Source organism: Tenrec ecaudatus, chromosome 8 (genome assembly GCF_050624435.1).
Source record: "Tenrec ecaudatus isolate mTenEca1 chromosome 8, mTenEca1.hap1, whole genome shotgun sequence".
NCBI lineage: Eukaryota > Metazoa > Chordata > Mammalia > Afrosoricida > Tenrecidae > Tenrec > Tenrec ecaudatus.
The window spans coordinates 73515677-73532139 of record NC_134537.1 but is presented as its reverse complement, the minus strand read 5'-3'; the positions used below and the strand labels follow the sequence as shown (position 1 = coordinate 73532139).

The 16463-nt window shown below is 37.8% G+C and overlaps 1 protein-coding gene across 1 annotated transcript in view; it reads left to right on the top strand.

Moving 5' to 3' along the window:
- CSMD1 (CUB and Sushi multiple domains 1) overlaps positions 1-16463 on the top strand; it is a 1770408-nt gene that overhangs the window by 1507168 nt on the left and 246777 nt on the right. Inside the window, exons 32-36 of the mRNA XM_075557189.1 lie at positions 4299-4412; positions 6132-6227; positions 13596-13799; positions 14742-14866; positions 15253-15349. Of these exons, the coding sequence (XP_075413304.1) occupies positions 4299-4412; positions 6132-6227; positions 13596-13799; positions 14742-14866; positions 15253-15349 (636 nt within the window). The remainder of the gene's footprint in view (positions 1-4298; positions 4413-6131; positions 6228-13595; positions 13800-14741; positions 14867-15252; positions 15350-16463) is intronic.

The window sequence follows — 16463 nt, the reverse complement described above, 5'->3', positions numbered from 1 at the left end:
CCAAGAAACACCTGGACCAGCAGACTGCCTCTACATTCCCCCACTACCCATTTCATTTTTTCTTTTTTTTTTTCCCTTTCCCCTCTCCCTTTTAGTTGGCTACCGTATGTATCCCTGGATTTGGTCTGGCCCCTGCCATACTACCTGATCCTCGCCCCAGGAATGTTTGTATGCAGCAACTTTTTCCCTATGCCCCTTTCAAATGTTTTTTTTTTTAAGCTTACCTCAGTGGACTCAAGGTATACTTGTCCTTTTGTACTTGGCTTACTTCACTTAACATGATTTCCTCCAGTTCTTCCCATGTGGTGATGTGCTTCATGTGTTTATCACTGCTTTTTAGTGATGAATAATACTCCATTGTATGTATGTACCACAGTTTTTTAATCCACTCATCCGCTGATGGAAATTTGGATCGTTTCCAACTCCTTGTGATTGTGACCTGTGCCTCAATGAACATTGGAGCACAGCTGCCTGCCTGTGGTTTGTTTCTTGCCTCTTCTGGCTACATGCCCAGTAGGTGGATTACTGGGTCGTATGGTAACTCTATTTCCATCTGTTTTAGGTATCGCCAGATCAACTTCCATAGTGGCTGTACATACTTACAGGTCCATCAGCAGTGGATGAGAGTTCCTGTCTCCCCACAGCCCCTCCAACAGTTGTTTTCTGATTTTTGAATTGGGCTATCTTTGAGGGTGTTAGGTGGTATCTCATTGTTTTAATTTGCATTTCTCTTATGGCTAAAGATTGGGAACATTTTCTCATATGTTTATTGGCCATTCCGATTTCTGCCTCTGTGAAACTTCTGAAAACCTGTTTTATGGAGTGCAATAGATAGTAACTTTTAAAGTTTTATTGAACATATTTCTGTTGCAACATTAAAACAAAAAAATCCTACAATACCAAGGTTTTTCCTTACATTCAAAACCACAGTCACAGAGCGAACACACTGAAATCCCCGTCTTCATGTCCATTCTGACTCAAAGTAATCCTATGCAACAGAGTAGAACTATACTCTTGGGTTTCAGAGATGATGACTCTGTTGTTTTTGTTGAATTGGAGAATGTTTTGTTGTGTATACTTTTGTCACAATTGAAGAAAAGAATTACATGAACTGTAATGAGCTGAGGAAGAAGGTAATGTTCCACAATTGACCTTGGTAATGATTGTACAGCTGTTCCACTTACAACCAAACCACTGATTGTATTGTGACATGTGGACGAAACACCTACAAAACTGTTAGACACCAGATTGACCTTGTGTCCCAGAGGGAGGACGTAAATTGATGGTGATGTCTCTAGGGTGAAGCACAAGCATATGTAAAATTCCTAAATTGATTTTGTGCTGACACTGAATTCTACATCCAATCTAGGAACAATTCTAAGACCATGATAAAAAAGTGAAACTCGCTGCCTTTGAGTCAATGCCGTCTCATAGGAGCCTGTGGTGCCCTAGTACCCTCGCAGGTACATATTAGGTTTGGATTCAGAAGGTCCACAGGTTGAAACCACAAGTCCCTCCACAGGAGAAAGACTAGGCTTACTCCGCCCATGAACTATTAGAATCTCAGCAACTCATAGGGGCAGTTTTCCTCTGCCCTATTGAATGGGTATGCTAAGAGCCATTAGTTCTTATGATGTGGCCCTGCTTGATGGTCACCCTCAGAGATCCCTGAAGATAGGGGTGCTCTAGCAAAGTGGTGAAGAAGCCAGATGGTTCCTGCTATCAGGCAAGATGACATCTGAGTTCTTAAAGGCTTGTCTTCCTACAAGCAGCTATCTAAGTGAAACATAAACTAATAAAAAATATTCCAAATCTAAATCCAAAGGAGGGAGTGGTATGAGAGCTTAAATTGTGGGCACCAGGTTTGTAGGTGGTTGTGGATGATAATTGTAGCCCTAGGTCCATTTGCAGGGTCCACACATGGATTCAACCTCCACTGAATCCCCTCTGACTATAGTGGAGGGACGTGAGTAGCTTTGACATATGTGTTCTGGTCTTCAGTGACACGGGATTCACAGGTTTTCCCACCTTGGAGGACCAGGTGCCATTTTTCATGCATTGTGCTTTGTCTTTTCCGTGGATAGCTTTTCTCCGACATCAGGATTTTGAGAAACTCCGGAGGCCAGGATGTTTCCTGGATGTTTCCATCATCACATGGGTGCTTATAGTTTCTTCTGAGAAAGATCTAGCGTGTCCACTCCCCCTGGGAAAAGTCTACAGCCACAGCGTCCACCCTGGCTCCATCTTCTGGAAATCTTGTCAGATGTGCTCTCTGAGACTAAGAACCCACTTCACAAAGCGGGCGGGGACTGGACTCAGAGTCATGAGGCAGTTTGGAGGCAAGTGATTAATATGTGGTCCACAGCCAATCAGAATAGTTAGATCCCTGGCTTGTGATGTCAGGGATGTGCCAATGGTCGTCCTTCATCTCCAGTTGCCAAGAACAGACTAGATCTGCCTTCAGCACATCTGGGACCCACTCGGGATCATCTCCTGAGACTTCTCTGCCCAGAGACAATGATTCCCTGCAGGAGTCGGCAGCCTGCTCTTTCCCCTTGGGAGGGCCTGAGAGGGCTGAACTGCTGAGCATGAGATGGGAGCTCAATGCTTAACCTATCACATGACTGGGGCTTCTCATCGGCGACAAAAACCCAAACAAACCCACTGCCATCAATCTGATTCTTACTCATAGCCCACCTATATATAGGATTTCTGGGACAGTAATGTCCATAGGAAATTGCATAGCCTCATCTTCTCACACAGAGGGGCCAGAGAATTTGAAAGGTCCTCTAGAAATTAGGAGCTCAATGCATTTCCCACAGTGTCACAGAGATCCTAGTTTCATACACATCTTTAGAAATTCTTACTATATTTTTATTTCCATATAGTACTGACAAAGTATCCTTTCAAAAGCAGAAATCAGTTTGTCTTATTTTATTTAAAAGCATTCTCCCTGGCCCGTTTGTCAGTAGAAGATAGTGTGTGAGTGTCAGTCTGATGTTTGAGGCCTTAAATGAATTAGGTTCCCAGAGAGGTTTGCAGTCCAGTTTTCCACATTTGCCCAAATCTGTTGGGTATCAGCTAATCGAAACCATTTGCCACATTTTATATTCCATTTGTTTTTTTAAAAAAATCACTTTATTGGGAACCCTTACAGCTCTTATCACAATCCATCCATCCATCCATTGTGTCAAGCACATTTGTACGTAGGTTGCCATCATCCTTTTCAAAGCACTTTCTTTCTACTTGCGCCCTTGGTGTGTATCAGCTGCTCCTTTTTTTCCTCCCTCCACCACACTCTCTCTCATGAATCCTTGATAATTTGTAAATCATTATTATTTTCATATATGACACCGACTGCTATCTCCCTTTGCCCGCATTTCTGTTCATCCTTGGGGGGGGTGGTTATACATCGATCATGTGATCGGTCCCCACCCACCCCACTTTCTCCCTACCCTTCTGGTATCGCTACTCTCATTGTTGTTCCTGAGTGGTTTATCTCTCCTGGATTTCCTGTGTTGAGAGCTTTTATCTTTACCAGCTTATGTGCTCCAGTCTAGCCAGTTTTATAAGTGACAATAAAACGTTTACTTTTTCATCAGTAGAAAGCTAGTTTTTAAGCTATCTTCTACATAAAGCATTCATTTTTTTCATCGATAGAAATAACTATACCTTGTCTGCTGGCATGTCCTTTTTTGTACATTGTCACATCCTGACTGCTTTCCACTGTAGCGTTACCATCCTTATACAAGTCATCCTTTTTCCCGGTGTTCCCCCATTTGATGATCGGTCATTGATTAAATCTCATTTTCTCTCAAGGAAGGCTTTTGTGGCTAGCTACAGAATGTGTTTGCTCTTCACTCTTAATATTCTTAGAGGTACATTTTAATGGACTCTGCATTCTAAATCTGTATTTATTGTGGAAATTCCTGAACTATTGCGTACTTTAGAGTGTTTTGAGGAAAAAGTTGTACATTTTTCATTTCTTGAACCTTCATTTCTAACATAAAATCGATGCTTACTAAATTTTAAAAATGCAAATAGGAATTATACATGATTAATTTTGCACTAATTAAACATCCCCCCAAATTGAGTCTCCAACGAACATGTTAACAATTGTATTAATTTTCAGGTTGGTAGTAGAGGAATATTTGTTTACACAGAGTCCTGCAGACATTATAAGGTCCTCTCTATAATTTATGATAAAATCAGGTGCTCAGACTATTTTGTCTATTGGGAAAATTCAACTATTTTTAAAGAAAGCATAGATGTCACCCAATGTACACTTTATTTTTCAGTGGTGTTTGGACAGTTTGCCTATTTTCAGACGGCACTGAATGACTTGGCAGAGTTATTCGATGGGACACATGCACAGGCCAGGCTTCTCAGCTCACTCTCTGGATCTCATTCAGGTAAACGTTCAAAGAATTTTGGCTTTAATACCATCTAGAGAGCTTCGGCGATTAACTTTAAACTTTTATATTTTAAGTGGATCAAAAGTTTAATCACCTTGAATTTGTTCTGTTAAAATCCTATTTTAAAAGTAAGATTTCAAAAATAGTTTTATCTCACATACAAAACCACCTGCCTGTATCAGTTTACACACTAAGAATATGGAAAATATTATTTCATTCCAATAAAAAACACAAATGACAGAAAAAACACGAATCATTAAATCTATTTGGGTTTTTATTTTTTGTTTTGTTTACTCTTCCTTCCAGATCTAAGGTCTATTCATTGATTTTCTAATTAATTGCTTTTGTATATTTTCATATATACTTTAATGAAAATATGTATACTTTACAACTCTTTTGCACATGGTTAACTGTGTGGTATATGCATATGCTTATTGCTTCTGTGGGCACCTTGGTTTTGAAAAATGTACTAAACATATGTGTTTTTAGTATATATTTACCTGTGTACATTCATGTCTGTATAAGAGTTTATGACACAAGTTATACATTATCAGCTTCTCTCACTTATCCTGTACTTTTACTTAAAGTTTACTTAAAACAGAGAGGTTTTTCCCAAATGAAAGAGAAACATGAAAGTAGAGCAAAGCCATTGCGCTCAGTCCTGATGAGTCATCGGGCGTGTTAATAGGACACATGGTTATTGAAATCCATCTCCTAGGGTTGTCCCAGTCTTTTATTCAATTTTCCAATAAAAGCCCAATTTTCTTAGTTTATGCAACCCATGGATAATCATATTGCTCTGCTCTCATCATTTACTAAATGCAGTACACTTATCTATATTTTTCATGGGCAATGAAGATTAAGCTTCAGTTATTTTGAGTGCTCACAAATATAAGCCAAACATATTTAGACTCATCTTGTTTCTTCCTAATTTTCCCATACAGTCCTAGAAATGATTGATATTGAAGACACTTAAAATACTGTTTCATGTAAACAAATGCACATTAAATAAGCTTATGCCAATGCACACCCTTTTCAGCTGTACTGCTTATGTTATATGTGTAATCTAAAATGCTCATCTGTTTTCTCAATCTCTTGATCATTTGAGTTCAGAAACATTATTTTAAATAAATTTGATCAACTAATTATCCAATTAAAGTGCTCCTAATTCAATGATTTATCAAATATTTAAATTTTCTATATTAACTGTGATTAGGTCCATTGCCAGTGGTTCCTTCAAGAGAAAGCAAAAATGAGATAATACTTAAATATAACATTAACAGAAAGTGTTAGTATAGGATTTTAAGATCTTTATAGAAAGTATATGTTTGGTACCTACATACCAAAGTGAACTCTTTTCTTAATTCCAATTTTCATTTAATTTTATTGTGATAGAGTCTATGTAACATAGCATTTACCATTTTGATTATTTTAAGCTTACAGCTCAATGACATTAATCCCCTTCACATTTTGCCATGTTTTATCTCTAAAAACATGTCATCATAACAAATAGAAAGGAAGTGACCGTTAAGCAGTATTCCCATTGCTCCCTCTCTCAGCTTCTGTAACTGCCGACAAACATATCTCTATGCAATTGCCTAATACATATATAACACTTTATTAAATATCAAATTATTATTTCCAAAATATGATTCACCAGAGTGCTATGTATTTTCTCGGGGGGGTGCTTCCTCTTCTCTCTGTTTTTGCATCTAGGGGAAACACTGCCTCTGGCTACATCAAACCAAATTCTGCTCCGGTTCAGTGCAAGAAGTGGTGCGTCTGCCAGGGGGTTCCATTTTGTCTACCAAGGTAATCCTTTTTTTAAATTTTACATGGGTCTTTTTTGATATTACATATATTTCTATTTTTAGAAAAATACTAATAGCATCTAGGCTTTATTTTTTGTGTTAGTTAAGGAATCATGGTATTTGTACATTTATAATAAAAAGCCTTAATGAAACATTATAATATTTGACGCTTAACATATATATTCCTAATGCAAAAATACAATAACGTCACATTTTCCTAGAAACAATATTTGTCAACTCACCATTGAGTGTCACTTTATATTTTTAAAAATATTTTCAAATCTATCTTAATATTTTCCAATTAAGAAATGCTTTTAAATATACTTTATAGGTTGTTTTAGATTTTAAAATTCATCTATGCTTTTATCTTATAAAACTGATGTAAAGATATCATCAAACTAATTTAGCAGAAATAATCAAACAAAAATATTTCTTTAAAAAATCATTTTATGGGAGGCATTTACAACTCTTATCACAATCCATACATACATCCACTGTGTCAAGCACATCTGTATATGTTGCCATCATCATTTTCAAAACATTTTTTTTCACTTGAGCCCTTGATATGAGCTCCTCATTTCGCCCCCTTCCACCCTGCCTCCTTCATGAACCCTTGATGATTTATAATTCCATCCCCAATGTCTTACACCATGCTGCTTCCTTCACCCACTTTTATGTTGTCCATGCCCCTAGGAAGGGGTTATATGTAGATCATTGTGATGGATTCCCCTTTTCTCCCCGCTCCATCCCCTTACCTTCCTGGTATCTCTGTTCTCATTATTGGTCCTGATGGGTTTGTCTGTTCTGGATTCCCTGTGTTGTGAGCTCTTCTCTGTAGCAGTGTACTTCTCTGGTCTAGTCAGATTTGTAAGATAGACTCGAGAACATGACAGTGGGAGGGAGGAAGTATTAAAGAACTAGAGGAAAGCTGTGTGTTTCATTGCTGCTATACTGCACCGCTGACTCATCTCTTCCTTGCGACCTTTCTGTAAGGGAATGTCCACTTGTCTACCGATGTGCTTTGGTTCTCCACTCCATGCACCCCCATACCCCACTTACATTGATATGATTTTTTGTTCTGTGTTTTTGATGATTGATACCTGATCCCATTGACACCTCATGATCACACAGGCTGGTGTGCTTCTTTCATGTGGGCTTTGCGGCTTCTCAGCTAGATGGTTGCTTGTTTACCTTCAAGCCTTTAAGACCCCAGATGCTATATCTTTTGATAGATAGCCCTGGGCACCATCAGCTTCCTTCACCACATTTGCTTATGCACCCATTTAAAACAAAATATTTCTTTTGCCTCTATAACCCTAACTAAATGCCTACTTTACATTGTATATTATTAACCTTTGGCATTTATACATTTTAAGGCTTATTTATTAATTTAGAACATAATTAAAATGTTTGACACTACTGAAAGATCAGTTACTGGAAAGTAAGAAATGTTTTTACTATTTGTATTTTGCCTTTACTTTGCATAAATATGAATAAAGTGTTCCAACATTTTCAAAAGCACAGAACAATTTTTTAGTATCTGACTTGTAATCACCATACAGGCCAAGATTTGAAAAAGATTGTCATCTTAGGAGATAAATTAGGTGTTCAAAAATCAGAATCAATACTTAGTTTTTCTAAGTCTTGGTTTTGCTTGAGGCTAGAGAGATTACTTGCTTTTCTTATACATTTTCTTCAAGAGCAATGGGGAATCATTTTCTAGCCATTGTTTCTTTCCTTTAGTAAAGATTTCTCCAGAAAACATTCTTGAAAAGTTTGCTTTTCAAAAGTAAAGGAGAATACCAATGTGCCATATCATTTATAAATCATTTCTAATCTCACTCTGCAGAATCCTTGCCCCCCAAATATTTCACTATAAACCTCTCCCGTATTCAGTAATGAGATGATTTAATGAATAATGAAGACAGAAAATTATGTTTGACAGGTGTGTTAGATGCAGACATATCTTTATTCCAATTGAAGTAGCATTTTCTTGACTTGTGATGCTATTGAATTAAAAATAGTTATATTATTTTAACCTATGTCTATATTAAAAGTAAATAAACCACTATTCAAAGATAGGCTTTCTCTTGATCATGGACAATTAAAACAATGCACATATTCCTACTTAAAATTATCTTAAATTATAAGTTTCTATATTACTACATAGGAGCAAACATACAAATCAAAGAAATTTGTATGAAATATGAAGAAACTGAATCACTTACTGTAAGTACATTTTAGCCTTAGAGAATGACCAATTTTTCGCATTTTTGGTTTTAATAGGGGGTTTTATTTTTTAAATAGAATCTAAAATATTTGTTAGAAAAAAAGATCTCTCATGCAAATGGCTCACTGGCTAACCTACCTTCAAATGTTTTCCTCAGGAGGCTTACCTTTAGAAATCCCTTGCATGTATTAAATGGAGGGGAAAATCCACTTGTCATTAAGTCATCCAGACACATACGAGACAGAGTGGCGATGTTCCAGAGTTTCCCAAGCAGTGAATCGTTTTGGCGGCGACTGCCCCGCACATTCTTCCTGAAGAATCTGTGGGGTTAGCAGCCCAGTGCTTGGCCTTTAGCACTGCCAATAGTACCTTAAAAAACAATAATGACAATAGTTACTAGATTCTATATATGTATGTGTGTGATTGCATTTATTAGTGTTACTCAACTGGTAACCTATTCTCAGTCTGAAGAAAAGGTCTAGCCAATTACTTTTATTAAGATTACATCCAAGAGACCCCTATGAAATATATTAAAATACATTATATTATTCTGAAATAAACTCAGTAGAAACAAGTAGCAAACCAATTATTACAATATACAATATATAGAAAAGTAGAAAAAGCATATACCAGTTATAGTAGAAAATATTGAAAAGCCTAAATCACTTATAATAGGAATATAGTTCCTTGTATTTTAAAATATATTTCTGATAAATTTAACACATGTATAATATATATTATAAAGTTTCATCATACCCCCTTTATAGCCTTATTCCTACCACTGAGGTTATGAAAAAAATGGATACTTTTTATAAAAGCCAATCCCTTTGGAGGTAAAAACTAGGAACAGGAACATAATTTATAAATCACTCGACAGCAACTGGGGAAGTTTTCAATATATATGAAAAGCTCAATTGAACATTGCTTTCTGAAAGATAGTAGCTCTGTGGAAGCCTAGAAGTTATTTCCTCTCTATTGTGTAAGAAAATTGAATAATGCTTTCATAGACCACTCAGAGCTGGAATCTGTATAAATCATTAATACTTCCAATTGCACAGGCACTTGATGATTTCTATGAGAATGTGTAGCCTGTATCAACAGATACGGCAGTTCAGTTACAAAGAGCTATTAGAGAAGTCAATTAAAAATAAGTGTATCAGGGCACAAACAATGTATATTTAACTTCAAAATACAAAGAACATCTCTCCCCTTCTGGTCTCCAGTTCTCACCTGACCCCAGCCTTCCTGTCATCCTGGCTCCCCAGTGGGTGTGGGGGAAGGGCATTTATGATGATGCCACCATCGTTTCAAACTTGGGGTAAAATTGACCAAACGAGGCTTTGCTTGAAGTGTCCTAATAACTTACTTACAACTTTGCTAGCTAATTTTTATTTATTTTTATTTGGGGTGCTGGGGGAGTTCCCCCTATCCTTCCTGGGAATAGAAATCAAATCAGGATTCTTGTCTGCCTCCCAGATTCACAGCTGTCCAATCTCCCAGATCTACTAGCTTATTACTTCCTAATCCAGAAACTTCTATTGGCAAGACTCATTCTGTTGAACATTATTGTCAATATAGGGAATTGCAGGGTGTCTAACTCTAAGGAAGATGAGGATCGTGGCGATGCGTTTCTCTCAGTTATTCAGGGGAGTAGACTTTCTGGGCTTGCCGTCCTTTCGAGGCATGCGGGCACACATTTGCGCTGTTTCCTTCCCCACGCTTCATCGCCTTTGGATGACATAAACCATAAAGCTTCCTTGTTTACTTTCCACTTCTCAGAAATACATTACCCATCAAAAGTTTATATGATGTCTGCTTTTTTACCAAGGCGATTATGCATACAGTTTTGTTGGTAATTCAGTGGTATGTATTTAAATTGACTAGTAATGATTTATTGAATCAAAAATCATTTCAGTTGCAAGAAGAGAGTGCTTGTTAGAAATAGAAAACTCCACTCAGTAACTAAATGAAGCAGTAGTGAGTGCTTCACTTAGATATTGCAAGGTATTTCTGCCTGTTTTCAGATGTGTAGTATTATTACTATTGTTTGCTACTTTGCCACTAACTAAAAGAATTACAGGGTGGGATGGTTGGGGAGGGAGGGAAAAAAGAGGAGCTGACACCAAGGACTCAAGTGGAAAGAAAGTATTTAGAAAATGATGATGGCAGCCTATGTACAAATGTGCTTGATATAATTTGGGTATGCATTGTGATGAGTTGTAAGAGCTCCCCCAAATGTATGTATGTATATACATATATATACACAGGTGATTAATTGATCTCTCAAATTCTTATTGTTGTCCCTTCTCTTGCACTACCCTTTCCCAGCATTCTAAAACCTCACAGAACAGCATCTGAACTCCCATGACAATTTGTCCTGCAGAGTTGATCATTTCATCCATCACCCCCTTTTCCAGGCTGACCTAGTTCCCGTTCACTTTCCACTGGGCTGATGTTAATCTGGCTTCACAGCAGTGTGAAACATTTACTAAAAGATAATCATTACCATAGAAACAGAACTTCTTTCTGATGCTGCCTGAATCATCTAGGAGGTGGGCAAGAACTCGAGGACTGGTAGAGAGGAAAAAAGTTATGGAACATTGTTTTGTTTTTCCCCAGGTTTTACAGTAAGGTTTGATGTCTTAATTTCATAGCTCGTCTCTCTCCCACGTTCTGTGAAACTTAACTTCCTGATATTATCTCCCCTTGACACCCCACCCACCCAGAAAAAAGACACGTTAAACTCCACCCCCACCCTGACACCTTTATTCCCTTTCGTTCATCAATTCTGGGTTTCATATAACAAAATACAGAAAATCATGCAGCACAATTCAATGAGGGCGACCTCCCATGACCTAAAACCTGGGAGATACACCCTAATATAAACAAACAAAACAACAATACAGGAAATATTGGAAGACAGATCACGTCCAGCATGTATCAGAGTGGAAATTAAGTGACCAAGTTTTAACTATTCACGTAAGATTTGCACCTTTGATCTACATTCATCTCTCCAAACTACCCTTTTTAGTAGCCACTGTCCTCCCATCCCTCAATTGTGGATACAGGGTGTTCACTGGAAGCTGGCTTCCTATGTTGTCCCACAAATGAATCTTGGACCCCACTGCCATTCATAGACTTCTGAAAATCGGATTCTCAAAATTCACACTTTAATACTAATGCCTCCGTTGACGTCAGATTATATTATTTACAATCCTTCAGTGACATAATGGCGTGCTTTTTCCATGTGGACTTAGTTGACATTTGACCCAGATGGCTGCTTGTTTGAGGACAAGACTTTAAGACTCCAGGTGCTATATATCTGATAGCCAGGCACCATCTATTTCTTCATCACATTTTGCTATAGTACCCATATCTTCTGTCGTCACGCCCTGAGGGCGATTATCAAGAAGAGCCAGAATATAAAACTAATTGTTCTTAAGTTGGAGCTAGGATTTAATGTATCTCAAAGTCCATTCCTGGATCTATGTTTTGTTTCTGTTTTTGTAAAATTTATTATTAATTGGGTATTAATACAAGTATATCATTCCATAGTTCAATTACATCAAGCAGAATTGTACAATTGCTACCACAGTTTCCAAACATTCTTTTTATTCCTGGAATCCTTGACATTGTGTCCCTTTTATACACACACCCACCCCAGCCCCCAGCCCCCCAGCCGCTGGACACTCCCACACCTGAAACGCTTGTTCTACCTGCTGTTCCTGTAAGTTCCATGCATCAGTCCTGCGTTTCATTTACCTAGAAAGAGGAAAACATATAACACCCCATCAAGAGGGTTATCCCCAATGACATAACCTCATTGATTTCATATTTCAAATTATGATACATCCTATACTAATACTGTCTCATGAACATAAGAAAGAAGTCTCAGTCCCACCTGAGATTATAACCATAGGTCTACCCACAGCCTGGGAGTAAGTTCCGACACAGAACAACCCTGAAGAGCCTGCTCTGTGGGGTTCTCACTCAGTGCCACGACATCAGTTCTGACTCACAGCAGCCCTGCCTGGGGGAGAGGCAAATCTTCCCTTGCGATTGAGGCCGCAGGCTTCCTAGAAGGTAGAGCTCTGTGGAAACAGATGGCCATATCTGTCTCCTTCAGAGCAGCTGTGGGTTTGAGCTGCCAATTGTTCTATTAACTTCCACATGCTTGACTCACTGCACCACCATGCCTCTGGAGCTTGGGTATAGCAGTTAAGAATCAGAGTACATACTTTTTTTGGACAAAACATTGATTTACAAAAATATTTTGGGTGAGATTGAATACGCTAGAAAGAAGAACTTCACAGCCTAGCTCTTGATGCCAGGCAGGTATCAGTAGACAGAGGCCACAGACTTCCCCTGCTTCCCTTTCTTTAGGCGGAATGAGCTTATCATCATAATATTTTATTAAGCTTTGCTCCTGCTGCTTTTTCACAGATGTTTGATGCATACAGCTGTACTGTGACCCACCTGCTTTCTGAACCTCGCATTCTCTCACCAAGTGCGGACGTGGTCATCTGGGCAAGGACAGTCCGTCTCACCTATCTCCTTCCCCAATTGTCTTCCTCCTGCCTCAGAAAAATATATTGGATTTTATGTCTAGCTCTTCTGGGATTCAAACTAAGCTTCCCTGATTTGACTTCCCAAGTTTTAGGGGTCGACTAAGCAGTCGTTCTTTCTCTTTCCATAGTGCTTTTACTATGGATTCCTATTGTCAAATTTTAACTAAGCATTTAATTATCAGCTTTTCTCCCTCCATTCTAAGGACCTTGTGGATAAGGACACGTTTTCACCCACTTATCGTAGCTGGCAAGATGCTACGACGTCTCAATTTCTGTTAGTTAACTGACAGACTACCAGTCTGTCCCCGCAAGGCCTTGAACCTATTGCTGCCCTGGTTTTCTCAGTTCAAGATGAAAATATTCAAATGGACTTCAGAGTTCATGTGACGATGAAATATAGTTGTGTAAATGTATTGAAATTGTATCCCTTAAAAGGATTTTTGGATATTATCGATTTCTATATCTCCATAAATATGAATTCTCTTTTGATTCGTTACATTTATTTTAAATGAAATAATTTGGATTTTTGATGAAGTTGAATGTCGTTTCATTCTGCATACTTTACTTTTAGCTGTTCCTCGTACCAGCGATACTCAGTGCAGCTCTGTTCCAGAGCCCAGATATGGAAGGAGAATCGGTTCTGAATTTTCAGCAGGTTCCATTGTTCGCTTTGAATGTAACCCAGGCTACCTACTGCAAGGTTCCACAGCTATCCGCTGTCAGTCTGTGCCCAATGCTCTAGCTCAGTGGAATGACACCATACCAAGCTGCGTAGGTAAGCATGCATTATTAAGGTGGGATAACTTGCATGAGGGTGTGACTCAGAATTTAATAGTAGTTTCAGAAAGCTATTTTAGAGAATAGCTTTTCAATGTATTGATCTTGTCTACAGGAATTGATCCTATTCATGACCTATTTAAAGAAAAATTTATTATGTGAAAAAATAATTGAATAGCAGCCACATCCTAACAAATATTGTGTTCCAATCAAAAATGTATAATATTCACAAATATAAAACTTATTTCCAATATGTATTGTTTGCCACCAACTTTAAAGTCATGAATACATAGCATAATTCCATTTTGGAATACATAATTATAATATTGATTTTATATATTACTAGAGTACTTGTGTAATGTCATCTTAATAAATGTATGCTTTTGAATGTTTGAAAATTAATAGGTTGATGCAGTTGGAATAGCAATGGCTTTGTTAATTACAGTTTATTTGCTTGAGTTTGTATGAGAATCCCTCGTGCAATTATGATTAGCACTTGAATCCATTTTGTACATCTGAAGCATCTCCTCTCCAGACCTGCTCATAGACACATTCATGTTACGTAGAGGATCGTGTCTGTATTAGGAAATAATCTCTCCCTCTCTCTCTCTCCCCCGTCTCTGTCTCTCTGTATTTCTATCTATCTATCTATCTATCTATCTATCTATCTATCTATCTATCTATCATCTATATCCTGCTACCCAGTACCCAGGATTGATAATTTAGAAGCATAAAACTAGATAATATTCAATAGTATTTCTGATTTTGGGGGAAAATGAACATATTAAACTTTACTGCGGCAGAAAAGAATGCCGATTTAAGTAACATAGTATGTGTGAAATTCTCTAAAAGTCAGAGCCTAAATAACATCAAATTAAGCAGGAGATTAATGTTTCCCTCATTTGTGCCATCTTTATTAAATGTGATTTTGGGCTTTCAGTGCCCTGCAGTGGCAATTTCACTCAGCGGAGAGGCACCATCTTATCTCCTGGTTACCCTGAGCCCTATGGCAACAACTTAAACTGTGTATGGAAAATCACAGTGACGGAGGGATCTGGGATTCAGGTAAGCCCCAAACTCCACGAGGCAAACAATATGCAGAGTTCCTATTTCTTTCTCTTCACCCCCTTTTGTTGTATTGCATATTAAATAGATTAACTATAATCTGTTTCTTTTTACTTTCTGCAAAGCATTTCAAATCTTTTATCTCTATTTAGAATAAAAGTAAACTTTTAAAATAAAAATAGCATCTAGGTCCCATTTATGGATATTTTGGGTACCCTTTTCATAATTTATTTTCTTTGGGTTTGTGGGTTTGCCTTTCTCATATTTGTGGGGTGTGTGTGTGTATGTGTGTGCACACGCTTTACTTTCTTAAAACATACACACACAATTGGGCACAGTTCTTTAGGCCATAAAATAAATATTAAGTTAGCATTATTGTTCGGTAGATTCAAGTGATCAGCTTTGCCACAGAGCAGAACTGGGACTCCCTTGAGATTTATGATGGCGCCGATATGACCGCACCGAGACTGGGAAGCTTTTCAGGTAAGATGGCCCTGATCACCTTAACTTTGTTGGCGAACTGAGATCTGCAAACACCAACAAAGCAAAGACAACATCCCTGAAAGAAAAGTCTAAGTAGATATTATTTCATAGCAATTCTTCTACAAGAAAAACGTGTTTTCAAGTTTGGGAGCTTCAGAATAAGACCGTCAGAGTGTAGAGGGAAACAAGAAAGCTTTGTCAGTCTGATAGTGAGACAGCTCTGTCTTTCAGTGGTAAGTAGGGCTTTCCTGTTATGGGTGTAAACTAGTGACCAGACAGGAGTTTCTAGAAGCAGGGCTATGAAGTGGGGGCAATGTGGGAACTAGACAACAGGTTTCAATTTCAGGCAGCGGATGGCCTACAGGTAAGCAATCCAGGAAAATTACACTTTGCACTTTAGGACTATCATGAAAGACGGCTATTTAGGCCTGAGATTTGCACCTATTATATAAATTTCAGAAAACCTTGACGGTTTTCATTGGATCTGACCCTGCTTGAAAGTAATGGCACAAGAAATTGTCATCCACTGCAATTCCATTAGCACCCTGCTTGCTCTTTGTTCCACATCCTGATCTCAAAGACACACCAATGTAATAAAGATTCTGTTCCAAATGTCATAGAATCATGCAATTCATTCTCCTTGCTACAGCTGTGAGATTTATTAAGATCTCTATTACCTTTTCTTTCATCCTGGCATATCATCCTGCCTTTAAGTATTTGTCCCTTCTTTCTTCAAATCTACACCCATGTGTGTGTCCGGCTACCCAAATAGAATAATTACCATCCTCATCCTCTTTCTTTTAATTATCATTATCAAAGCAATCCCTAACATTCCTTGAGCACCGATAGCTGCAGCTAAATGGTTTATATACACACAAATGCTCTATTGAATCATACCAATAACTCTGTGGCTGAGTTAATGATCATTGTTCTACTAATGAGGAACAAAGACTTAGAAATTTTAGAGTTGTACAATATTTCATAGGTAAGAAATGTGTAGATGTAATTTTAACTATATTTTTGTCTAATCCAAGAGCCCAAGACTTTCTATTGGAGTTGGGAATTATCTTCAGCTGCAATTATAAAAAATTCAAAATAAAGGAGAAAGCATGCA